Genomic DNA, 27,691 nt, shown 5'->3' with positions numbered 1-27,691 from the left:
TGGGCAGTCATAAAGAAAAGGAAAAGATGCTAAATTGGGTAGACCATCCAAACCTTACATTTGACCTTACATTTTTTGGAGTTTAGGTGACTTGTGTGGAAAATTAGGACAAAATCATCCATTTTACAATCGCAACTGTATTATCATCTCTGGTACATTCTGTCTTCTTCCATATTTATCAGGGTGGCCTCACTGGGTGATGGTAAACACAACTCAAACTCAACTAGTTCATATTTCTTTTGGGAATTCCGACATGTTTGCATTAACATTTTTAGTCTCTGAAAAACAACTCCGCAACTTCTGAAGAAAAACATCTTCTATTTATATTTTTACATCAAGATTCATTTGCAATTATAATCAAAGTTTTTCTTTTTTTATTTGCAGGATTATTAATGCTGCAACAACACATTTGGTTTTAATGGAGTGAAAATATGCAATGTTTTCTCTCTCTTTCATTAAGGCTGCAAATGATGTTTTTGAAACACAGCTATCAGAGCTACAAGTAACGGTCTTATTTATACAATTCAGAGTTAACTTTCCCAAAAGCATCCACAAGCAGTAAGGTCATTTCAGTCTATTGGCTTAGAGTGGAATAAATTTGAATTTAAAGCAAAAGAATGAGCTCTTTAGATCATATTTCACACTAATCAATGTAGCCCTTGATTTTTAAATTGGGCCTAAGAAGAAGAAGAATTTGGAGAACCAGATTGACATCAGAGTGTGGTTTTATATTCACTGTTTTGTAGACGAATGATTGGGTCAAAATAAGACGAACAACTTGATATTTGTCGTGTCCGATGAATATTTATTTTACATGTTAGAGTATGTATGTTTTCAACTGAACCACCACCTCCTTGTATGGTCTACAACACAAAGATAACCCTCCGTTATTATGACCCTGTTAAATAGGGTATAAAATAAAGCAGAATGGCTGTTGGACCGCAGACTTCCATTTCAGGGCTGCACTGTGCAGTCTTGCAGCTCCTTAGTGTCAGACATTATCACCACCACTACCCTCAACCTCACCCTGCCCCTTGTGACAATTACTGCCCTACCTCCCTATTCAGCACGTAATGAGAAAACTGACTGATCGATTTCTGTCCAGCCAGTAAAAGAAGGAAAGGAAGCCTTTGGATATAGCAGAGTCCAGACTCTGAGGCACACAACTGCGGCATATCCATATTATGATTTAGATTTTTAGGTTTTAATAGGAGGTAATTTGCAATTTGCATCTATAACATTTCAGAAAATAGTACCTAAATAAAGTACCCATGACAAGTTAACATATTCAAATTGCATGTTTCGTTTTGTTTCTTCAGCAGTTGAAAAACAAAAGAAAATACTCTATTCAATGCCATGGAAGACCGAGAAAAATAGGCAAATTTGATCAGCTGGAACTGGTGTATTTTTGGTATTTTTGCTTTAAAAAAATGCAACTTAAAGAGTATTCCGCCACTTTAGCATTGTACTCATTCAACTTTGTCGGACTCATGATGGACAGTTGAATTTAAAAAAAAGGGTCAAAATGTATGCGGCAGAACCAGAGATATCATATTATTTTTAATCCACACATTCTTCTTCTTTGTCATAACCTGGCGCTCACAATACAACTCCAAGCTGACAGTTCTGTTGGGCTAAATCGTACCAACCAAACAAGTCACTGAACACTGGTGCCTCCGTGGCCACATCGCACGAAACTCGGAGCATCTGTCGAAACCAACCTCCTTTGGCAGACATCTTCTGCTACGCTCCGCTGGGATTTCTGCTACAGAGGGGAACCAAACACTGTACATCTGTAGGCATTTGTGGCCCGGTCGATTGCGGTTCGATCCCCGTCTCGATCCTCGTCTCGATCTCCGTCTCGATCCCCAGCTCTTCCTTGGGCAAGATACTGAGCCTGAAATTGCTAGTTGCGGCTAATGCAGCTGCAGCCCTCGAACGGCTAGCCTTAAAGATATATACCCATGGATACTGCAGCCAACTTGTGAGATATGTCCATCTTGATACAGGGTTCTGTCCCGTTTTGACCATAGCCTATAATGTAAAGACTCATAGAAAAAGCCCAATTGTAGAAACGTTAACTTATGTCAGGTAAAAAAAAAAAAAAATCAGTATTCTTATTCAAGTATTCAGTCATATATTAGTTACAGGCTGATAATTATGTTTGTCAATCAGATGTCAGTGTATGTCATTCAAGTGGCACAGTTCCTCAAACTGACACTTTGAGCATTGATACATTATCCACATTTGATAGTATCCGAAGTAACGAAGCGATAAAAAAAGTAGATATACAATCAGATCTACAACCCAAGGCCGCACAGATAAAAACGACAGGAACAATGTGTTGTGTTCAGTGACTCTTCTGTTCCAGCTTTGTTTAAAAAAAAAGAGAATAAAATTATTCGGATTTGTGCTCCAAGGACTGTCTCTTCTTTTTGTATCGAAAAAAGGTATCATGTATAATTGTTTGTGCTAGTATTGTATTGAACTTTAAAATTCTGGTTTGTAACCTTAAACCAAACCTCTTAAAAATTCTTTGGAAATTATGAAATGATGATTTTAATAGTGGAAAGACCTCCTGCCTTGATAGACTTATATTAGGAGTCACAGCTCCCGTTTTCTTATTAATTGTTAATATGGCGGCCACGTTGACATATTTCTCCAATCTACACCAGCGACCCCTGTGGAATATCTATGGTTAGTCCGAAGCAGAGATGAGGAGCGGGCTACAGCGGCCCGGTAAGTTCACTTCTTTCTAACTCCATACCTCCAGATGTTTTTTCAATTTTCAAACTTGGAGTCTCTAGACCCGACTGCGGCTTACTCAAGTGACATCACTTGAGGCAATTTGACAACAATTTGTTGCATACAGCCCCCCCGCAACCCAACCCCCAGTTGTTCTCTCCAAGATCTGTAAACAGACTTTAATTTGTAACATTTGAGTTCCTATTTAAATCAATTTTCAAAATAGTGTGTCAGTCAGGATGTGACAATGCTGGTTACACTTGGGCATCAGTACATTTGCTTTAACAACTGTTGTGATCCGGTGTTACAACAAAAGCCTTGTAAAAGTGTTCCCCACAAACTAATAAATTCATCTTGATTTATTATTCCTTTGACTGATTGCATGGATGTAAATATTCAGCTGGAAAATATATAGTCAGGGTGACAGAGTGTCTTCTACAAGCACCACCATGCTGTCTTGTTGGGTCAGAGCTTCACTGCCACTCACAATTATTTATTAGGCTACATATTCACTCTCTATCCATCACTGCATAGCCACCCGGTACGGTCACATCTCTTTATGTTTATTACAGCGTCCCACCTTCCCGAGGAGGATGATTGACGTTTTCGGAGAGGACCGAGGTGGGACTTGGCGCGCTCCTTCTCCAATCGTGGCTCGAGGGGCGGAGGCTTTCCATCCATACTCTGATTATGAGTCAGTTACCAGACATAAGGGAAACAATAACAGTTGGTGGTTACTTTGTACCCAAAACCCTCAAAGGAAAGTTGAAGTCTTCAGCGCGTTTTAGCGCATCAAGCTCTCGAGTAGATCGCGGGGTTTTCATAAGAAGAGCTCAACGCGCTCCACTTTTAATCAGATTAAGAGCCTTTAATGTTCAGTCCTGTGTTTTTTTTCCTCCCCTACAGTAGCGGTGCAGGAGTGGCCAAAGCCAAAAGCAGCGATTCAGATCCGATTTCACATAAACCAGCTGGGAGAAACGCCGAGAGAGAGAGAGGGAGAGAGAGAGAGAGAGAAAGAAAGAGAGAGAGAGAGGTGGGGAGAGAGCGAGAGCAGAGAGAGAGAGCAGAGAGTGGGTTTGTCAGTCTCCCTCCTCCCAAATCCAGAAAAGCTTACCAAGGAAAAAGGAGGAGTGTCGGGGCTGAGAGAGACGCAGAGGAATCCAGAGGAATTTCCGTGGATATTTTATCTTCTTCCCCCACCTCTTGATATTAAAATTTAAAAGTTGGAGACGAGGCAGCAGGGACCGTGGTCAAGGATGGACGAGCAGCCTCGGTTGATGCACTCCCACGGGGTAGGCATGGCCGGACACCCCGGCCTGGCGCAGCATATGCAGGATGGCACGGCGGGGACGGACGGAGAAGGAAGAAAGCAGGACATCGGAGACATATTACAGCAAATAATGACCATCACAGACCAAAGCTTAGACGAAGCGCAGGCGAGGTGAGCCTATACAAATAAACACTTGTATTATTTATTAATCAGAGCGCAGAAATATTAGCCAATGTTGTTGGGGGTGGAGGGGGGAGATAATAACACCGTGCCTCTAAATGAAAGCAATTACGCCCGATGAAGTACCGTGACTGCACGAAAGCGAAAAAAAAGACCTTAAAAACTTGTCACGATCTTATTTGAAAGAACTTTTGGGTTGATATTTTTGATCAAAACTATTAATTATTGTATGCTTACTGTAGATTAGGATGATCTGTTCAGAGTTTTTCTTGTATGGAGCAGTTGGCACTCCAGTTTCTCAGACACTTCTACCTTGTTACAAAGGAGCTTACCCTGTAATCCTGTGCTATGGTAACATGTTGCAGATGAGTAATTATCACAAATATAATGCAGGATACATTTTTCAGGCGTGTTACAGGTGTAGTGTGAGTGGTCGGATTTAATTGCATATTATGTTGTAAGTAAATGTTTTAATAATCTAATTGTGCATTAAAAGTGACATTTAAAAAAAACCCAATATATTTAGTTAAATATTATTCATATTTTCTTTGCTTTGTCTCCTGGATGTTCTTATTTAATTTGTATATATAGTAGCCTGCTTGTAACAATAAAAACAACAGGAGAATCCAGGGGGAACAATGATCTTCACAATGATATTTTGTGATTAAAGAACCCCCCCTCTCTTTTAAGTGGCTTTGTTACTATTGCCACTTGTGTGAATATTGATCTGGAAAGGGATGTCCTGTCTTCTTTTTAGGAAACATGCACTGAACTGCCACAGAATGAAACCTGCTCTCTTCAACGTCTTGTGTGAAATAAAGGAGAAAACAGGTACGTTGTTTTTTTTATAGTTTCTCTTGTTTGCTGGATTTTTCTTTTGTCCTGCACTTACTGCTGAAAATGTTGTCAATTTGTCAATTTTATGGTCTAATGGTGTATTCATAGTGTCTTAGCATCACTTCTTTTTTTTATTAAAAAAACAACATATGTAAATAGATTGTAAAAAAAAAAGAATATACCATTGATCATTGTAAGATTCCTTTCTTAAGCCACTGTAAAAAAATGTATATTTTTCTTAGTGATGATTTCTGACATGTTTCCTTGACAAATGTCACGCAGCATGCGTGTGAACAGCGCTGGCCCCAGATGAAATGCTGTCATCATGCCGATATTTGGGCCTTGCTGGTGCTGGGCTTTCTCACCCCTTTCTGTCTGTTTTCCTTGGCCGAGTTTGATCGAGTTTCCTAAGTGAGATGCTTTTAAAATGTAGACGCAGGTCAGAGGGATTTTCACTTTGTGTTTGCAACGAGGTTCAAAGTCATGAAAAGGAATGTGTGAATTATTACTCACTTAATAGCAGATTAGAAGAAGAGCAGCTCACATGATGAAAGTCTGGGGATATTCTCTGAGGAATGTGGCAGAGCGCTGTTTAAGAGGCGGCTTTTCAAGGGAGGAAATAAAACAAAATATCTAATACAACCTTATCTGTGCACACAACTTTGAAGCTGTCTTTGAGGTTATTGAAAGAGCCTTGTCACATTTGTCACAACCATGACGGTTAAAAAATAAACACAGGGCTTGTATGGAGGCAAAACCTTTCTCTTTAATTACACATGAACTCTTATTCACCGACATTTCATTTGTATGAGTCAGAGTTTGGTGCAGGTTTTTCAAAACAAAACAAAAAGTAGAAGGAACCAGCAGACACTTTGGGATTTTCACCAATCCAAAGGGTGAAGAGTTCTGTGTATGCAGAGGAAGCTACATTATGTTGGGGCCCTATTTCTAAAATGCAAGCTTGGAAAAGTGAGAGAGTAATGCCTGGCTCTTTGTAAACTGTCTGGCGTCTCCCTGGGTTCAACCAGAGTTCGTTTCCAAAAAGAAGAACAAAGTGACTTGGACCTTTTCCTGCCTTTTCCCCCTGCCTCTCCTTTCTTCCCACCGTTCTTGGCAACCCGGTATTTCACAGAGCTTGTGACGAGAGAGAGAGAGGCTCCTCTTGGCCTGCAAATTAGGACCAAGTTTGGAAATGAACAGAGTTTATCCTCTCGTCTTGTATGTATGGAATCATCTATTTTTACTCAAAGTGTTTTTCAGAAACATGCTCCAAACCACAAATCAGCGGAGCCCTAAATAACTACGTTGTTTTGATGAAGACAGAAGAAGCATTTAAAAGTTAAGAATAACCCAAACAATTTCTGAGAGAATCAAGCCTTGATGGCTGCCTCACTGTGTCCTCCCTGTCTGCGTTTGAAGAGCTGAGCTGCGGCTCATCTTCGCCCATAGGAGGTTTGTGCCGACGAAACTGAAAATCCTTTCACTGCAGTGACAGAGAAAATGACTCAAACCTTCACCATGGCATTTACAGCCAAATGTGCTGAGTGCAGTGTATGCGAACGGAGTACAGCCTGTAATTTGTCAGGCCTTTTTTTTTATCTTCTTTATAAAGAGTCAGCTTCTCGTTGCTTTTTACATTGTTGCAGTCAGAGTGTCTTTGAGAAGAGACGATTGCGGCAGTCCAGATTTGAAGCAGCCCTTCTCCTCGACCTTTTTACTAAAGAGAGGAGACATTTCTTCAGATCATATATCATTTGTTGCATGCAGTTATTCACATGTGCGTTGCATGAACCTCTTCACGGTATACCAGTGGTGTGTGAGTGTTGACAGCAGCAGTATGGGACATTGCAGCAGCGAGGTGTCCATTGGCAAGCAGCTGACAAACAAGGCGGGAGTGCATGCCAATAGCAGAGAGAGCAGGCCTTAACTGATGACCCCACCCCACTCCCTGTATATTTGTGCCGGGGTCGGGTCTGTGTCACGGCAGGAGAGTATTTAGCAAGCTTAAACAAGCTCAGGTTCGCATGCAGGCTTATGGAAAACCAACGGCGGAGGTTTATGTTACCACTTACAGACGTTCCTTTTGGCTGCCAGCGTTGTGTTTCATGTTTGCCCCGACTACCGGCCCCTCGACACTTCTTTTTTAAAACTATCATCATTGTTTCTACAGTTCCTGTGAAGCACTTAGAATTTGTTTTCCTGTGCTCGCTTCACATCCTGAGAAGAGAGTTGGAGAGCGTCTTTGTTTGTGTGGAACCATTATGGCGAGGGAAGCTGGCACGTACAGGTTGACTAAGTAAGAGAAGCCAGACACCAAGTCAGTGTTTCTGGGTGTCAGATTTCAGGCCTAACCCCCCCCCCCACACACACTCTCTCTCCCCGTGTGTCTCTCTATCTGTGGGCCTGGGACCGTTTCGTCAGGCCACTCTATGTCAGCAGCCTCACATTACCCCCATGCAGGCTCGGGTCGGATGGAGAGCTCCTGCATGACTAATGTGATCAGACGGATAATGCATTACACCGCTTGAACTTATCAAAACCAGAGACCTGCTGAATCAGTTGCTCTCACTTGCTCTGCTAATTAGACATGTATACACATTTTAAATATGCACAGTGGCGTTGGTCTGGTCACTGTCAAGGCGAGGAGAAATAGTTTTCGTCTTTAGCACAAAGCAAAGTTTTTCTCTTGATTACTGTGCTGAAAGTGCTGTGTTGTTAGTAGCGTTTCAATTAACAATAATTGTTATTATCGATTAGTCTGCTGATCACTTTCACATTTAAATGAGAAATCATTTAGTCTATAATATTGAAAAAGAAAAGTCATGTCTTCAAATTTCTTTTGTTGTCTGACCTGCCCCAATATATTTGATTAACACTAATATAAAACACGGAAAAGCAGCAAATCCTCACATCAGAGTGGCTGAAATTAACAAAAGTTTGGCATTTCGGTTAAAAAATGACTGAACTAATTAATCAACTAAATTGCTGATTCATTTTCTGACAGTTAACTAATCCAATAATCAACTGATGGTTTAAGCTGTAGTCAATCTGCTTGGAATAAATGCAAGGTTGATAAAATGACAAATCACTATTTATGGTATTTCCTGCAAGATGAACATTAAACGTTGGCGGAGGTACGAGTTGCGCTCCCATGAAGCAGTGGATAGACTGGTCACTATGGCTCCCAGTGCTGCTGTTTTTCAGTATTTAATTGACATGGCTGTCCATGATGAGTTCAGGGGTTAGTGTTGCCTCTCTTTGTTACTCTCCTCTCATCTCCAGTGACAGATGGAGGCATTAGTCTCCAATGTGGCGCTGTCCTGAAACTAATGGCTATGTCCTTGGTTTCCCCGCGCTAGCTGGGAGACTGTATATCTGTCCCCGGCTTGGAAGTGCCGAAGCAGCAGTTTATCCCCCCATGTTTTAGTTTCCACGGAAATAAGGCTGAACAGGACTCTGCCTGTTCTCTCATAAATGACTTCAAATAAATAACTTCAAAACGAGTGCAAAGTTTTCCTGAGAAAAATGTTGCTGGGCTTTGATTTGTGAGTTTATAGGAAACTGTTCCTCCACTTACCAGACACTCTCCTCTTAGTGCATAATAATAAACATGTAATATATTAATGCAAGTAGTCTGAGCGGAGATGTTCTGATTGTGAGTTTATCTTTGCTTTTAAAGTGAGTTATAGCGAACATAAATAGACTGGATTCCATTTTACCCAACTGACATTTCCTCTATATTCATATTAATATTCACTACATTATCAGTGCACTTTAGAAGCAACAGCGTGTGTTTTTGCTGTTCCCTGTCCTCTGATATAAACTCACTTGCAATTAGGACAGCTAATATATTATGCAAATGTTGACTGGCTTAATTGAGACATGTTAATCATGTTTTAAGAGGCTAATTACAGCCCTGTATATCTGAGGTGGGAGTTGTAATTAGCTGTGATAACAGATTTGGCTGTAGAATGGTCATATTTGGTGTGCGTGTGTGTGTGTGTGTGTGTGTGTGCGTGTGTGTGTGCGTGTGTGTGTGTGTGTGTGTGTGTGTGTGTGTGTGTGTGTGTGTGTGTGTGTGTGTGTAGGAGAGAGAGAGCATAGTTGGGTCGCTAGCTGTGTTTGTTCTTGCTTGTTTTTTTGGAAGTTGTCAAAGCTATTTTCTGCCGCTTTCAGCCTTTTAAACAAATGGAAAAAAAAAGTTTGGTGTCTCTTCATGCATGCCAATAAGTGTGTGTCCATGTCTGTTCACTGTTTCGGATAACTATATTTCTCTCCACATACATTTATCACATTTTTTTTACACAATAGCAAGAAGGAAAGAGACATCTATTAGCTCACCCATTTAATAGAAATTTGAATGCATTGCATCTTTATCTGTAGTTTGTTTCCTGCACTTTTCAATCTGGATATCTGATGCAGCTCTACAGGCCATTCTGCAAACTGGGCTTTTATACAAGGCTGTGTTCTTAGTTTTCTGACAGAGATTATATTCAGATCCATTACGCTAAGAATGCCTTCCCACTTATCGAATATAAAATTGCTTTAGAGAGGAAATTTGCTCTATGGTGGAGTGGAGTTTCTTTTTTATCAGATGTTTGTCTCTGGAGCAGCTTTTAGTGTCTACAAAACAGCACTGGTGACATTATTGCAGCTGCAATTGCCTCAGCCATTGTTTTTCTTATTGGTGCTGTTTGGATATGATTGGATTTTCCACAGTCTGGTGGAATTGCCTCACGCAGTAGGACTGGTGGACGCGTATATCCTCATATTGTTGGCGTTGAAACACCTGCAGATCTTATTACTGATATGTTCATGGGGCTCCAAGTGTGCGCTCCAACTACCTCTGAATTACACAGTTTAGATTCTCATTTTTCATAGTATCAAATCAGCTTAGCTGCATTCACACTGTGTCACCTTTTCCCCCTGTTTGACTGAAAAGACCTTTCATGTGTCAAAAATGTCACTCATACATTCAGTTTTTCTTTATTTCTTTGCTTTAGATCTGCTTTGACGGAGGTGGTTGCCCTGGCAGTTAATAACCTTTAATGTTATGTGTTTAATATGTGGGATCTCGTTTCTCCACCACCCTGCACTGTGATGTAAGTGTCGTGTTTGCAGCATGCTGGGGTTTGTACAAAGGAACACCCCTGCCCACCCCCCACCCCTGACTTCGATGAACAGTCAAACGTAAAATGGCAAACCCTCTTCCCTGGCTGACTTAGTAAAAATGACATAAATTAATACATGCTGCTTAAACACGACCAAGATTAATGGTTGCCTTTCGCAGCGGCTTAGATCCACTGTCAGTCGCTGCTCGCTGCCCAGATGGAATCAACACCAATCAATGAGGCTACCCGACTCTCCCTGGATCTCCTCTTAGGATGTTGTGTGAGACACAACCATACACATTTGAATACATCCTGTACACATAGACACATTCAGATACATATGTCTTGAAAAAAAAAGAAATCGTGCTCCTCTCTTTGGCATTTCTTCATATAAACTAGTAGGCATATCCTGTATTACTTCCCATAAAGTGTGATGTTCAATCAGGTGCCACAAAGTCAGATGGGGAAGAGCAGTGAGGCTGATGGCCCAGTAGTGATTGGATGTTTCAATTACTGATAGTAATGCCATGGTGTAGTGAGTCATGCAGTGCAGATAGCACCATTTATTTTAATCAGGACGGGGGAGAGATGGGTGTGTATGTGTCTCCCTCGTTTCAGAGTAGTTTCACATTTAGATGCAGGGGAGTGTGCTCACTCTCTCTCTCTCTCTCTCTCTCTCTCTCTCTCTCTCTCTCTCTCTCTCTCTCTCTCTCTCTCTCTTTCTCTCTCTCTCTTTCTCTTTATTTCACACACGCACATGCACAGACACACACACACACACACACACACACACACATACGCACACACATACGCACACACATACGCACACACACTCAGGTGGGTTGAGAGTGGAGGAGAGGTTGCCGTGGGTAACGCATAGCGACAAGGTACTCTCTCGGTGAGCTATTCTAATTTATGTTAATAAACCTTGCTGTTGCCGTGAGAGACAAAGGGGCCACATATGAGCCTTGGTAACCTCGGCACCTTCAGTGGAAGGAAAGACGCAGACAAAGAACAATGCAGACACACACACTCGGAGAGAAAAAAGAGAGAAGAGATATTGAACTGTAGAGAAAGACACAAATACTGTGGTGGAGAGCGATGATAAATTTAGCCACACAAAGAGTTTTTTTTGTGGCTGCAAAATCAAACAGTTTCATGTTGGCAATCTTCCGTGTGGTGCGTGGTATCTACTATTTCTGCGCGTGTGTCAGAGTGTGTGTGTTGGAGGGGCAGAAATAGGCAGGCAGGCGGTCTCTTGGGATTGCTGCTAATTCCGTGGGGCCTATAGAGAAAAGGGGTGCTGCAGTTTTGGATCACTTCCCAGGGCAGATGTGACACCACAGGTAGCATTTAGCACAGAGGGGCGAGAGCATGCACGTTAGCCGAGGTCAGCACTTGGCTTAGCTGCCTGGCAGTGGAAAGACCATCTCAGAGAGGCAAATAAGGGCCCTTAACTGTGCTTCTTAAGTAGTGTCGGCTCTTTCAGGCACAATAAAGAACCGTCAGCATGTATGAATCAAGAAAATAACCACAAAACTCACTGTAATGTGGTTCAAAGCACTGATGTACTGTTAAAAAAAACAATTAGCAAGTCAAAACTGCTATTACGGTGAGATTATTTCACTTGTTACCTTGAACCAGTTTACATTATTGCAACTTGCATCATGGAAATTCTCATTAAACTGAAATTGCATCAGAAACTGTGCTGATTTGACTTGTTATTATGGAAAATCTACTCTATGTATATATTTAATGCCTCATTATTAGACTATTATAATTTTCAGTGTGAAAACAAAGCAAACTTTGAAATTTATCGTCTCAATATTGATGTCTAACAAGGTAAAATGTGTAAACTATTTTTCCTAGTTTTAGCGATGAGGATTGATTGCTGGTTCCCTGTGCTGTATATATCAGTATCCCAACCCAAAGAGTGAAAGCTGTGGGTTTCCTTTGTGCCTTCTGTCTGCCAGCTTGCCTTTGGCGGTGTTAGTTCTGGACAGTTAACTCCAACTGAAATTATGTTAATTGCTGTCATTTTCTTTTTTCTACTTGAGCATAATCAGCAAATTATATACTTCTGTTCATTTATTACCAAGCCACTTCTAACTGAGTTTTTACCCTTCAAAGATCAAAAGTTAGGAGGCAGTTTGCTCTTATGATGTGTGTCAACGTGTGGGTTTATGAACGTGTTTGTGTGTTATCAACAATTTATCATTTTGTGTAATAGTTTGTCCTTATACCAGCAGTATTGTGTCATAAAGTCTCTGAAATGTTGGGTCGATGTGTGTGTAGCGTAAGTCAGAACAAAAATGTGATATGACAGAACAGAATTTCCGTATTAATTCCCTGATTATCCATTTCTAAATGCTAACACAGCTTGTTAATATTAACACCTGAATAGCATTCATTTTGAAGCTATACAGATAACCTCTGTGAAGGTTATAACATTGAGGTTTGGGACAATTGTGGCAGAGAGTTGTCGGTTTCAGCGCTTTTGGGCCATTTTCTGGTCTCGTAATCCAGAACGTGATCATGTTATAAAAAGGCTCTGGTATTTTTCAGATGTTTAATAAATTAATTAAAATACCTCAATGCAAGATTAAGGAGCTTAAAATTCATATAGTTTATTGCTTTCATTTTTATCTCAGATTTTCTGCAGTTTTTGTGAATCCGGTGTTGTTTATGCAAATCCACCTGTAAATCAGTCCCTTAGTATTTGTACGTGTGGTTTTGTATGTGATAATAGACATCAGCTCGCTGAGAAGTGAGGTTTGACATGGAAATATCGCACACAAAAACTCACATGAATATAAGCATGCACTGAGTTGTTGTCTTTGTATTTATTTATTTTTATTTATTGAACCAGGATAGGTCACATTGCAATTAAAAATCTTCATTTCAAGGGAGTCCTGGCTAAGATAGAGAGCAGCATAAGATGCAAACACTCTGAAGTTGAAGCACAAATAGATTAACTGACATTCCTCTTAATTGCTGCATATTTACTGTACTCACCATAGGAAGGTAAATGTGTTAGTTTGGACTAAGAAGACAAGAACTCGCTTTTACATTAAGATGCACCCAATGACATGAGGGCAATTTAGCTTATTTTACATCTATCTATTTGCATGCATTTGTATTTATCGACTCAAAAATATAATTAGTTATGTAGCAATAAGTGAATGTACATGGATTTTTTTTCAGAATAACAGGTTTATTTGGAAAAATAAATTGTATACACTGAAGAAGCTGTATCGTCTTTTATTTATAAGACTGACTGGGCACTCATCCAGCATCATGCTTTAGGTATAGAAATGCAAGATACCCTGTATCATTTTTTAGCTTAGCTTAATTTAGCTAAGCTTAGCTTAGTTTAGCTTAGCTTAGCTAAGTGTGTGTGTGTGTGTGTGTGTGTGTGTGTGTGTGTGTGTGTGTGTGTGTGTGTGTGTGTGTGTGTGTGTGTGTGTGTGTGTGTGTGTGTGTGTGTGTGTGTGTGTGTGTGCGTGTTTTTGTTTGTGTGTCAGTAACTTCACTTTGAGCCTCGTTGTTAAAGGAGACACTAAGTGTTTCTTCTTCATGCTTTCACCATTCAATCATGAGATCTGACCGACAACCCCATGACTCCACACATGCCTCCCGCGCCTCCAGGCGGGCAGCTCTTCTTCTCCTATTATATTTTATTTGGCTTGCTGGCACCACCTTGTAGCCTGTTTTATTGGACATGTCCTTCAGCACCATGTTTAGCTGTCTCCTCCCCTAAACACATAAAATTCCTTTATGTTCCTATTACTTGAGTTTATGAAGAGCAGTTTCAGCCCCCTCCCGACCGATAAGATCATATTGATAGATTGGTATTGGGGAGAGCAGTTGTGTGATAAAGGTGCGGGGGTTAAGAGCTTCTTGGATAGTTTAACCTTGATAAAACAGTTGTTTCAGTGAGGCTGATTTTGCCCCATCCGTCTTCATCCGTCAGGGCCCTGCTGAAGTATGCAAATGAAGGTAGTGGAGGGAAGCGCCGTGTGCGGTTAAATGGGGCGTTGCGAATGTGCGGTGTACCGCGCCAATGGGGTGATACTACTTACTGTCCAAATTTAGTGTGTCTCTTCTGAAACACCCCCCCCCCCCTTCTTTTTTTGTCTGCATTTCAAGAATATATATAAAGCCCTGAAAGGAACTGTGGCCTCCCGTAAAATGATTACAGCTGTGGCAGCAGCAAAATGCAGTTTATGCTCGTACATGTGTTACATTGTTATAGATTTTAAGTGTTTTGAGCTGAGATTTAGTGACTGCGGAACAGTGTGTTATCCTTTTATTTGTGTGTCTGTATTAACATGTTGCAGCGGGTTTTATTGCATGCTCCAGCCATACATTTTAGAATATGGCTGTTTATTGCGCTAATTAGTGAGTCTGGAGGTGTAAGGGTAATAATCTTTATGATAATAACTGTTTATGTCTCAACACTGCTCTCCATTCATAGTTTACGTTGCTCGGGCAGCTTCATTTGCCTGATTATTTTTTTACGTACTCAGCAGCATTAGGGATGTTTTTTTGTGTGTGTTTGGTTCTCTCATTTATCTCATGTGTCGGCATATTGATTGATTCCCCTGCTCACTCGTTATTTTGTTCTGTTCTTTACAACTCATTTTCAGAAAAAAGGGCCAGCACTGAGGCCAGAAACAGATACCATGTCTCCTCTCTGCTGTCTGACTAGCCACCACACACATAAAGCTGTCAATCAGGAGCTTTCCTGCCTGCCCTTTGTTATGGAACACCAGCTCTGTGGGTGGGTCCTCTGGGTGATAGATGGCTCAGAGAGCCTATCGGACTGCAAGAAGCATCCATCTCTGTCTGGAGCCTGTTAAACAAGCTTGGGAAAGCAGCCATGTAGTCCTAACCACCACTGGCCTCCACTAAAAAACCCCATTAACATTAATGAAGGATAGCTTTAAAAGTTCTTCAGTAATAGGCTTGAATTGGATTTATGAGTCAGATAGTTTGCCAGGGAGTACGTCATGAAAAATGTCACTAGTAGATAAATGGAAATGAGCATTTGACAGGTCTCGGGAATAGGGCTGGGTGATATGGCTTATAAATAATATCTCAATATTTTTTAGGTTATGCCATGGTATACAATTTATATCTCAGTATTTTATTTTTTCTCTAAAACAGCATAAATGTTTGATTCAACCCTTTGATGTGTATTATCATACCAACGTGATCTTCTAGTAAACAAAGGGGGAACACGGCTCATGTATCTCTGACATTTTGGGCTTTTATTTTGAAATTCCGCTTCAGAATGTCCTGATATTGTTCAGCTTAGAAACTTTTTATTTTTTTAATCTTTCCCCTCAATCATTTTCCCTCCAGGTCTAAAATCAAGCAGCAGCTTTAGAGTGGCTTTGAGGGAAAGCAAGGGGTTTGATGTTTTAAGTGACTGCAAAAATAAAGCTGCACATCTTACACGTAGTGCTGCTGCTTCAAAGGAAAAAAAAAAGTTCTTAATACTTTTTTAAAGGCCTTTCATCCCACTGGACATTTCAATATCTTGCAACTACCACTTTACCTGTCTGCAAGGTCCCTATGGATGGCTGATGTGAAACTGCCATTAGCCAGCCAATTCCTCAACCACAGATTACTGTGCCACTACGTCGTAATCACAATGTTGAAAAAGGTCTGATTGCACTCCATCCAACCTACAAAGTGTGACATAAATGGGTTCTTCGAAGGTCTGCAGACGGTTGTTGGTGTGTCATCATAGTGCATTAGGACTGTCAGAAGCAAAATAGCAGTTTTTGAAACCTCTTTCATTTCGTTTGAATGTTAAAAGGATGTAGAAATACACTCGGACCAAACCAGGCAAACAAGGCCTCGGTGTTCAAAGCACCTCGTGTACACGCAGCACTTGCTTCCATTTAAAATATAGTTATTATATTGCTAATTTCATACATCTCTTCTGCTCTCCTGGTTTCTCCCTCCGTCTTCCCTCCTCTTGCTCCTGCTAACCTCTGATGTCATTAGCGTTGGAGGGAGGATGAAGGGAGAGAGGGGTTGCTACTCTTAATGAATTCCGCTGTGTCTTTGCACTCCCCCACCTAGTTAACCCTACCCCCCTCCAATACTCAAGGTGTCAAATTAGAGCAGCTGGAAAGGGAGAGAACAAGGAGATGGACAAGGTACATCTCACCCCATCTCATTTCCTCACTCTCCTTCAAATCACCTAATACAACATGAACGGTATCCATGAACAACTATGCAAAAATGGTTGGATGCACTCCACATGTTCACTTTAATGATTAAGAAGCTGGCACTGTAGTTAATAGAGGTTACTCTCACAGTGATGCACACTGAAAACAGTTAAAGGAGCAATTCACCATCAGGTAATTTCACTCTGTCGCATATGGTATCATAAATATGTGAAAGTAGTACTCGGATACTTTACTTCAGCAAAAGTACCAAAGCTAAAATGTAATAGCACTCAATAACAAGTAAAAGTATTGCGTTCAAAAGGATATTAAAGTATTTTCTTTCATTAAATTAGTTGAAGGTACATAAACTCATTATGTAATATGGTCACCGTTAGTATTATATTATGTATTGGATTATGAATACCAATGGATTAATATGTTAGAAGCATTTTTATGTTGCAGCTGGTTGAGTTGGAATATTTTATATACAGCTGGGGGAGTTTGCTGCATTTGTTTGCAGCATTTTGTGGCTCCTTGCAACTCATTGGCACATGTTGCATATACAGTTCCCCTAAAAATCTCACTTTGTTTGATTTGAATAAATGTAAAGCTATTTAAGATAAGAGAAGCATAATGGGAAATGATATACATTTATGTAGCCGCTTTCCAGTTCCACTGAAACTGCACTGACCCCCAGGTTTGGAACCACTGTAAAACAGTGCATCATGTAAAGTAGTAAGTACATATAACTGTCAAAAAAACGCAGTGGGATCATTAAACACTAAAATCTTGAAATGCTGTGCTGTGTTAAGTAGTATAAAATGGAACTAGCTTGGCACAGTACTTGTGTGATTACTTTGCACCAACATCAGTGATGTTCATTGTTCAAACCCACAGAACTTTATTTTCAGTTCTAGCGGAGATCCCAAAGATACCAAATATGTCAGGCTAAATCTGTGGAAATATGTTTAAATTCAATGATGCACAAAGACACTGAGAACTTTTCAATTTGATAAAATAGTGCAGATTTTTTTTTTTTATATCTCACCTTCAACTAACAGTTAGAACAAGCTGATACAAACTATATGTGGTACAGTGGGAATAAAAGGTGCTTCAGGGTTGTTGAGAATGTAACATCAGCTTACCTCGTTTACATTTGTTTCAGTTCATGACTTCCTTTTGTCCTCATAAGGCCTTTCGTCAGTCTCCAGAGAGGAGGGCGTGAACTTGTTGCATGCACTGCATGTACAGTCGGTGCTATTACAGAGTGATAGTGGTACTGACAGTGAAAGCATATCAGACTCCTTTATAGCTCTGCAGGAAACACCTCAGCGTGATGTCACATCCTCTTCATTTGGCCGTTGGTCCTTAGGAATGAGAAAAACACCATCCGGCTAAATAGGCACAAAGATGCAAGCTACATCGCCGGTAGCAGTTTTTAACGATGTTAAAGTGTTTCAGATGTTAAAGTGTTTCAGGGTGGATTTTTCCTGCGAGCCTTAGCAGAGTTGTTGTTGTCTAGTTCACCCCGGCGTTAACGGCTGATAGTCCTGACTCAACAGAGAGCCGACATCCCCCCGTGGCTGTGCTTACTCACTCCTGAGCCCAGCGTTTAGTTTTCCTTGGCAGACCCAGGCCACAGCTCATTAGACTAAGAGAATGTGCCTGCCTTAATTAATGATATGTAAATATCCTTGAATTGGCCACATTTGCATATTAAGAGAGATTTGTGGAATCTGTGGAGTAATATATTTTAATTAGGGATTAATTAAAAATAATGGGAATTTCATTTCGCCTGGCAGGTTGTGTTTGGTGTGAAGCGTGCGTCGGGGCCCAATCTTTGAACGCCGAGGCAGCTACCAACATGTGAAGGAAGCTCTGCTCTTCCACCCTGCTATCTGTGCTGCATACAAACACGTGTCCTCACACACACAACACTCACAACACACACACACACACACACACACACACACACACACACACACACACTGGCATCACATTCCTTGAGATGCCAGAGCCTTCCCAGGGGGTCTTCAGAAAGCGCTGTAGCTTTGGAAAGCGGGTGAGGAGGGGTGGGGTGAGAAGGGATGGGGGTAGCTTGTACACCCACGATATGTTTTTGGAGATGGTCTCAGTTTGGCTCAATGTCATCTCCTCTCATCTTTCTGTTTCTTTTTTTTTTTTTTGTGGAGTTGGGGAATGGCTCTCAGACACGGAACACTAGTTATGTTGGCAATTATGTTAATGGAATGCCATTAGGCCATGATTGTATATGAGCGAATGGGGAGAAAGGGCACGTTTTCAGAGACCCAAGTCAATGTCTGCTTTGATCCACTTTGAGGGGACTCAAACCAAGCCAAAACATTTTCTAACATATTCTCTAGTTTTGCGCTCAATAGATCTTCACTACAGCAAACAGTTTGACCGTCATGCCAGGGGTTGCTTCTTTTAAGGCTATTTGTACTAGGTAATGATGTACTTAGTGTGATTTTCTCTGACAGCTGTGAAAATAAATCGGAACAGAGAAAAAGAAACCATCTGTCATCAGCAACGCTAATAGCACTGATAGCACGACCACTATCACAACATCTCCTAGGTGGAAATCATCCCCATTACCAAGCATCAAGGCCGCTTCCTGCTTCCTGATGCTTCTTGCAACAGTATTACACACAAACACACTCTTCCATGTTTTGTCTAAAGGTGATTTTTGATGCATTCTCAGTCATTTTGATGCATTTTCAGTAATTTCCGTAGAGCAGAAGGATGCAGTAAATGTCTTTTTTTCTTCGAGCTGGGCTCAAGGCAGAGAGCTCCTTTGGCATTTGTGATGTGTCGTCAGCGCGCTGATGTTATTGATCCAGGACCTTCCGAATTCATTAGGAGATCCAGCACAACTGTGCTGCATCTTTATTTATGTTGCTGCCCCCTCCCTGGCCTGCCTCTTTCTCTCTGCCTCACTCCCTGTCTGCCTTCCTCTTTCATCCTCCATGCATTATTCTTTTATTATTCTTTTACAGCTGCCTTATCGCCTGCATTTTGGTGAGGATAAGACCTGTCATCTTTGGGTCTTGTCTGGGGGGATGATGGGAGACTTCAAGGGGGAAGAGGAGGTGGATGGGAGGGAGGAGGAGGATGGGTGTAAAGAATGCCTGTTGTCCCCCTTTTCCCCTCGCCTGAAATGGACCTCTCTCTGTTTCTCTCTCTGTTTCTCTCTCTGTTTTTTTCCCTCCTCTACCTTGCTCTCTTTCACTCTTGCTCTCGCTGTCTCTCTTTGTAATGAGAATCTCTCCCTAATTGAGGGAGCTGCAGCGATCTGGCCGAGGGCAGCAGGGTTAGATTGTGATACTGGCTACGTGACCGTTATGCTGATAGAGGTGGCAGATCAATAATTTAGGCCCTGACCTTAATGGTGGTGTTAAAACGCTCATTCCTCTGGAGTCTGGAGGCCTTAAAGGTGCAGAGTTGGATAAAGCCACGGAGCTGGATGAGGTGGGAGTGGGGGATGGTGGGAGAAGCAGATAAGAAGAGAGGTGGAAAAAGACAGAGAGGGAGAGTGTATTTGCAGTCAGCGCCTCAGTCTGTGAAAGGAGGGATCATGAGTGATGTTTTTCCTGCTTCCACATTCAGACACTCACATTGTCCCCTGCATTCATCCTCTTAGAATCTATATGATTGCCGCAAGCTTATTTTTAAAATTTCTTGCCTGTATTTGGTATCTGGTTGTTTAATCCGTTTTTCATAAGAAATCCTCCACCCATTCTCACCGATGCACTGAATGCATCACCAGACACCAAAAGTGAACAAAGACCGCAGTAACGAGTGGGTTTAATCTGGTTCTGGGCTTGTCTTGTGCTCCTAGCTTAAGGCCATGCACATTGAGGATTCGGACAGCCATCGATTTGATTCTGAGGGACATTAACGTCACGGCCTCATGCGTCTCTCTGAATCTCTAAGACCGGACTCATTCCCTGCTGGCAGGATGCGACCATCTCAGCTCTCCCCTGCTCCTTCCCTCCCACCCTCCCACCCAGCCAGCCACCCTTAGGGGATGATATATTAGATATAACCAATTCAATTTTATGCAGCCAGGACAGACGCCCTCGGGACATAAACACACACATTTTTAATACACTCCTCACCAGGAAGCCCAATGCGCCAGAGCCTGCGGCTGCCCTGGGTCTCCTCTCACACTCAATTATTAATGTAACGGCCGTAGTGGCTTAATTAAATAATAAAGACAAGCTCACTGCAAAGGAATGGGCCAAGGACAAGTCAGAAAGGAGAGATGGCTTTTTCTAAATGTCTTGTTTTGACATATATGAGGATGCAGTGCTGTAAATATGTGGAATTGCAATAGCATTCAGGTTCACGAAATGTCCTATTATTGGGTCACTATTTTTTGTATATATAACATGAGGAGCCATTTAGAGGAACAACAAAAGGACATATTCCATCTAAATTGCTTGGTGATAGTGGTTTGTCTTACAACATTTTTTCCCCCCCAAAAAAAAACATTTGAGGGAGAGGTGTATAGTTTTGGTTTCAAGTCCCGGATCTGCTCGTAAATCAATTGACTTGAGAGTCGGGTCAAACCGGGGCTTGTGATACCTCAACTACATAAAAAGAATGATTTCCTAAGATTATGGATTCCTGCCACCTCAAGGGCAAGCCCGAGGAAGCACTCTGTCTCAGATGTGATGAAATGTGGCGTTATCTTTTACTTTGTTTCATTAGATTCACTGGAGATTACACACTCTATCCTCAAAGACTAGATTTTCCAGCTCTCGAAGATGAGGGATCTTCTGGCCTCGGGGCAAATAAATATATTTCCAGCTCCCATCCCCGTTTCTTGGGGTTCATGTCTATTTTAACTTGCAATTAATTATTCAAATTCATTTTGAAATGCAGGGTAACATTTTGAGTGGCCTGTTCAAAAGCAAAAGCTGTTTTTTTTTTCACTAATGGCAAGAAAGCTCCGCTATTAGATTGAAAAATAGGCCCATTGTGTGTGTTGACTTGGTGGCGCACTGCGATGAAGGATTGCGACAAACTGGAGTGTTTAAATCGGCGAATTGAAATTAATGCCCTCTCAAAGCCAGGCTTGCTGACGATACATTAAAGCCAATACTCCAGTGAGGTCGAGCAAATGTTTGTTTATACATGAAATACGCTCGGAGAGAATGAAATGATTGGATTTTGCCAAACATTTAAATTAAAGAGAGAGACAAAAGAAACAAATTGTGATGCAATGAGGTGTGGGCGCTTTCTATGTTCATTGTTTCATCTGTGGTTTTGAATAGACTAATCTTTCCTGACATGTTTCATTTCTGGCCCTTTTTATTCTCTGTGCTTTCTATTTTTCTGCAGTTTTTTTTTTTTTTAATAACCTTTATTTTTGCCACATATTTAACATATGTCCCTTTCTTTTTGTCTGCTGGCACATTGAGACACTTTCCAAAGGTCATGCCTCAAGTCTGTCTTGTCACATCACTTATTCAGGTTGGTTTTATTTATTCATGCCACTTTTTGATTTTAATAATTTAATGCAGTGAAATGTTTCTTTCATACAGCTATAAAGTGCTCGCAAGGAGTGTTGACGTCTCTGAAAATATGGTTATATGGCCTCTTTATGTAGCGCAGACAATCCTCCATGTAAAGTGTGAGCTGTTGCTGTCAGTTGAAGCTGTAATGTGTATCGATTGAAATTATCGTCTTTCACCGCAGCCAGAGGACCTCTCAGGTGCCGGGAAGAAGAGGCAGAGGCTCTTTTTGTACTTTTCTTTTTTTCCTTTAGAATTTAATGCCAGCGGCTGAGAGTGGTATTTATTTTCCTCAGACTCTGCTCTGCTATCCTGGAGTTGGCAGAGTGATTTTGTAGAATAGAAACATTATAGACTGTTAGTGTCAAAGTGTTAAATGTGATGTATAGAGCTGGGGGTTTCAGGGGGAGGAGGGTGGACTGGGGGTTGGGGAGGAGGCGGTAAGGAGGTGAGCACTGCCAGCCATAACTGGAGCAAGGTGCTCATGGGAGAGAGGGGCCATCCACCATGTGAGGGATGGCAGGGTAATGTGGCGGGAGGTAATGGTTTTTCTCAGTCCGCTGAAACAGAGGGGAGATCATTAGGGGCTGCAGTGCCGCACCGCGCCGTCCGTTTACCCCAACTCTGCCAGCGTCTCCTGTCAGAGCAGGGATGTGGAGACACTCATTGTGTTTGTCTGTCTGTTTTCTGTGGCACTGGCAGCATTGCTCCAAAGAGGCCAGAGTGTTTGATTATTATTTTGGGCCTTTCTTCCCGGGATGGATAGACCTTGACACTTTGGCTTACAGCTGTGCTCAGATATTTCCTTACCAAATGCTCCTCCAGCTGTGGAATGAATCCAATCAAAGAGCGAGGTTAGACCCTGATGACAAAAACAAAACTCATTGACTTCCCCTTTGCTTGTTATTTAATTGCGTTTTACTTTTCCACAAGCAATTCAGTTATTGGGTCATTTAAAAAATAGAGATTAAAACAATGTAGAGATCTTAAGTTGATTGAAAGTGATTACTTTGTTTCGTAAAGGTTAGGTTTGACTTCATTAAAAGGATCACAGTTGTAGTCATGCATGTTATGTTACAAGTTCCAACGTAACATATCTTTATAGTTCAAAACTCAAGTCTTAATGAAAAGAGAAATTGACTTCAGACAGCATGCAGACAAAAAGCGTTCAGGTCTCAAAGTGAACGTCTATGGCAAAACAAAGATGCCTCCTTTTATTTTCTTCGAGGTTATTGACAGTTTTGATCTGTTTGTTTGCTTTACAAATCATTACAGTGGTTGACAATAATGTCTTACTACAGTAGGTACGATGAAACATATTATAACTGCATGTTTTTTTATCAAAAGCAAAATTGTCTTCAGACCAAACAAATTATTTTGAAAAACTGTGTTTCAAGCTTGACACTACTGTGTGGTTGAATGTTTTGGAATCTATATTTGTTTTCCTTTAATGCAGCATGAATGTGTGAACTTTAATTGTAGGGAAAGACAGTGAGTGCAACCTGACTTCGAAATAAAGGTGTGCTTTTGTGTGAGGAGTCCTCAAAACCGGTTAACAGCACTTTGAGCTGTCGGTCGATTTTTGCCCTGGTGAGCCTCCAGCCCGGTGTGACAGAGAAGATTGGACGTCATTAAGGTCTACACTCTTTCTACTGTCTGGGGGTGTGTGAAATGGGCTCTGCTGCTGCCAAAAGCATGGGCTGTTATTGTGCATCTCCATCGTCGTCCATGTGAAATCTCAAAGATGGGCTTGCAGCACGGTGACCAGACATGCATGTTCATCTTGCGGTATCATTTACCTGCACTGTACTGTTTTTCCAGATGTTTTTTTTCTGTCTGTTTTTATATGCCCTTCTGTTAAAGTCGAGGAAGTCACATCTCTAAAAAGAAGATTCTCCTCGTGTCGCTGACAAGACTAATTCACGCCGTATGAAAAAAGGCTTTGGAGAAATATGATCGCGTCTGGAAAATGGACCAATTACTCCCCATTGACAACCTTCAAAGCCCACTTTTATTGGCAGATCCAGCCAAATAAAACTTTATTGCACGAGCGAAAAGGGACGCCGTCATTTTTGCATAGCTTTCCAAGCCCAGTATTTATATGATCCCTGTTATTACACCTCTGTGACATTTAAACTTTATTGAACAAGACTTTAAAATCTGTAGGCAGTATATAAAAGATGGAGGAATTTATTTCTTTCAGATAGGAAATGAGTCCCCCAACAGTTGAGATCTGAGTGGAGCAGATTGACGTGGTTTTGTTAGATCAAATAATTGGTAAAAGAAAGTATATTTAAGAATAGATGTCCTTACTCCTTATTTTTTTAAATGAATATATATATATATATATATATATATTAAACTTAAGGCTGTGACTAACCATTGTTTTCATTATTGATTAATCTGCCAATTATTGTCTCAATAAAATGTCAGCAAATAGTGAAAAGTTCCCATCCTAGTTTCTCTAAAAAATATTAAAGAACATTAAATACATACATACATACTGTCTCTGTAGTGAGTCTTGCAGAATGACATCCCAGGATTAAAATCAGGGCTCAAAAAAAATCCCAGACTGAAATGTAGAGCTTCAGCAGTTGTTTGGATTATTGATTCATCTGCTGGTTATTTTCATCTTTTGGTCTATAAAGTGTCAGAACATAGTGAAAAGTGTCCATCCCAATTTACTAAAGCCCAAGTTGACTTTTCAAATGACAAAAAAACTGTTTTACACCCATCTCCAGTTTAAGATCACCCACATCAAATCCTCACATTTTTTGTTAAAATATATCTTAAACAATTTATTATCAATATAATGGCAGATTTTTTTCTCTTGTAGATTAATAGGCCGATCGTATCAGTTCTAATCAACAATATCTAAAATGTGATTCGATACAGTTTAGCTTTAAGCTCTATGTAACGCTACATTTGAGCTTCCTCCTTTAAAATGAAACATCTTTCCTCAACAGACAGACAGACAGAAACTGAAGCAGAACAGGGAAAGGCACCGGGGATAAAAAAGGTCCTGCCCCCCTCCTCTGTGTAATTAAAAGGGGGTGTCTGTCAGGGGCTGCTGCTGCTTTGTGTGGCCCCATATGTTTGGGTACTGATACAGGCAGGATTATTCTGTTTGGAGGCCTGATAACAGCCTGTTTATAACCTTGGCACAGGCTGTAGCCTAATCTGGCAGCAGCACATAGCTCCCCACCTCCACCCCTCTAAATTTCACAGAAAAACCATATTGGCCATTTCTTCTCCAACTGGGGTAAACAGTCATGACCCAAAAAGACTCAAGTGTCTCACCTATATCTCACATTTGCATGTATGGTTCTACTCAGCTGAAATATTGTGTGAAATGTCAAACTGTCGAATTGAATCTGAGCTACAGCATCAGGAGCATTCAGATTCTGAGTGTTAACAGGTTTAAAATTAGTACAGCTTTTTTTATTGCTATTTATTCATATCCTCAGAGCTTCACATAAATACTGTATTTCCTGTGTCCTCTGCTGAACATCCTTTCCCCTTTCAAGGTGTTATGTCGTTGGAGTTGTAAAGAATCCATTCAACATTCACCTTTCCTTTACTCCTCTGGACGTCAGTGTTCCCTTTGTTGCAAACTCCATTTTCAATTTTTTTTTTTAATGTACAGGCTGATTAGTTTGGTCTTTTGTTCTCGCAGCGTATTGCCATCGTACTACCTTTCACACAACTGAATGTGCCCTGATTTTAATTCTGCCACTGCAGACTCTTTTGTGGGTATAAGTCCTTTGTGCCTTTCAAATAGCAGTTCCACAGTGATTCTTTTGAATACCTAAATTATGCAATTTCCTTGTCTAATTGCTACATGATTGATTTTATGCAATTAAATGAACACTAGTTGCCCAGTATGTAGGTCGTATTCTTAAGAAAATATGAAAAACTCCTGCTGGTATATGCTGGATCAGTGTTTTATTGTCACACTTAAATATATTTCTGATAATATGACTTGATATAACTTTTTGCAGTATTTAGAAGCAGTGAAAATGAGATCCACTTCGACCAAATACAACATGGTTTGTTATGGTTTAAGGCCATTCTGCATAGAGAGTACTTTTACATTTGGTAAATTTTGTTGCTAGCTCGCAACTGAGTATTTTATTTTTTTACTGTTGTAAGTGAACGGACTGAATGCTTCCTCTACCACTGGAGTTAGCTAAGTATGAACATGAATAACAGTGTATACACTTTTTTGGTATTTTAATCAAGGAACAGCGGCTGAAATTCAGTACGTTGCCCACATCCTGAATCGAATAATTCTCTCCAAGTCTCGCCTTAAATATCTATGTTAATAAGAGGGTTCCATCCTTGCTGATGAGTTTCCAGCATGCTGAATAAAAGTCGCTCTCGTAATGCACTGTTCCATGGCGAAGACCCTTAACACTGTGAGGAGAGGGAGTTCTCAGAGTGGCAGGCAAAAAGAACTGTCAACCTGTCACATTTCTCCCTCCTCTTCCCCCTGATAAATTAAAGTTACACAGTGTGCGTGTTGTAGCAGCGGAAGGCTGTGCAGAAAGCCTGGCTCCTCAGGTCTCAGGAGATAGTTGGCAACTAGGTCAGACTGATAATGTAATCCGCTGACTGGATCCTCAGCCCACTACATCCAGAGAGAAAAGCATGACAGGAAAAAACAAAATGTTGGAGGAAAATAGGAACTTTTATTGCACTTACTTAGCATTACCTCACTGGCTGTACAGTAGTTAATCATGTTTATAAAGTAGTAATGTCCATGCAGTCTTTTGTGAGGAAATGTACTGATAACATATCCAGCTGGGGTTTGTCTGTGTGTGTGTGTCTCTGTTTGTAAGTACGTGTGTGAGTGTGACTGCAAATGCGATTATTCAAAAAGTGCAATCCATGTCAATATACCTCACACTCCTCACAGGGGAATCATATTTACACGGATTTCTTGTACACGTTATCTTTGCACTTCATACTGCACCGCACATCCACAACAAAACAGTATCATACAAGTCCGCGGGGAGAGAGTGACAAGAATAAGTTTCTGCATCAGCAAGGTGCGTTTTCATTCCCATGCAGTATTCCAGAGAGGCTCTGTGGGCCCACTGTGACAACTCTGCCTCCCTGCAGGTGTGGAAATGAAACAGGGCCTATAAATAGCCCAGGCAGCTGGGAGTAGAGCGCTGTAGAGCAGGGGGGAGGAGGGCGGAAAGGGGTGGGGGGGATTCGAGGTCCAGCTGGGAATGCAGGTGTGTGAAGAGGCTGACCGACAGAATACGACTGTTGTCTCATCCAGGGGGTGTGAGGGAGGGGAGGCTGTGGAGCTGCAGCTACATCTAGTTTGGAAAGTGAGGAACTTCATCATCATGTAATAGTTAATGCATATGTGCCTGATAATACTGAAATACCATCCCAAGCTAGAAAATATTTACACCCTTTCATAGTTTTCTGGCAACATTTGTTAGTGTAACGTCATTGTACAAAATAGTTAAAGGGCTTCACAATTACCCGTAACACCTTCCACAAATAATAATAATGTAACTTCACAATATTGACTTGTTTTTACTTTTTTTGTACATTTAAACCTCCCCACACGACTGATCGAAAACATTCGAACGCTTATCGTGTGACAAAATAAAATGACTCAAGGGAAATAAAAAATAAATCTACGTTGATGTATACTTGGAAAAAGAACAGATCTGCTCAGTGTTACAGAAGAAAGTCTTACTGCCAAGTCTGAATGTGACAGTGTATCTTTAGTTTTAACACTAAATTATTTTTTTTGTGTTGAACTAATAGCATATTTCTCAAAAAAGTGTAAAGAGATGA

The 27,691-nt window shown here is 40.9% G+C and overlaps 1 protein-coding gene across 4 annotated transcripts in view; it reads left to right on the top strand.

Annotated features, from left to right (window-relative positions):
* Positions 1–3,791: 3,791 nt before the first annotated feature.
* pbx1a (pre-B-cell leukemia homeobox 1a) overlaps positions 3,792–27,691 on the top strand; it is a 47,181-nt gene continuing 23,281 nt past the window's right edge. For all 4 annotated transcript variants that reach the window (XM_083928361.1, XM_083928359.1, XM_083928360.1 and 1 more), the window contains exons 1-2: positions 3,792–4,186; positions 4,953–5,026. In XM_083928361.1, coding sequence (XP_083784487.1) covers positions 4,002–4,186; positions 4,953–5,026 — 259 coding nt within the window. In that variant the 5' untranslated portion in view covers positions 3,792–4,001. The remainder of the gene's footprint in view (positions 4,187–4,952; positions 5,027–27,691) is intronic.

The sequence above is a fragment of the Echiichthys vipera genome (genome assembly GCF_963691815.1).
Source record: "Echiichthys vipera genome assembly, chromosome: 15".
NCBI lineage: Eukaryota > Metazoa > Chordata > Actinopteri > Perciformes > Trachinidae > Echiichthys > Echiichthys vipera.
The sequence above is the reverse complement of the archived record's forward strand: the minus strand, read 5'-3'. Positions and strand labels throughout refer to the sequence as shown.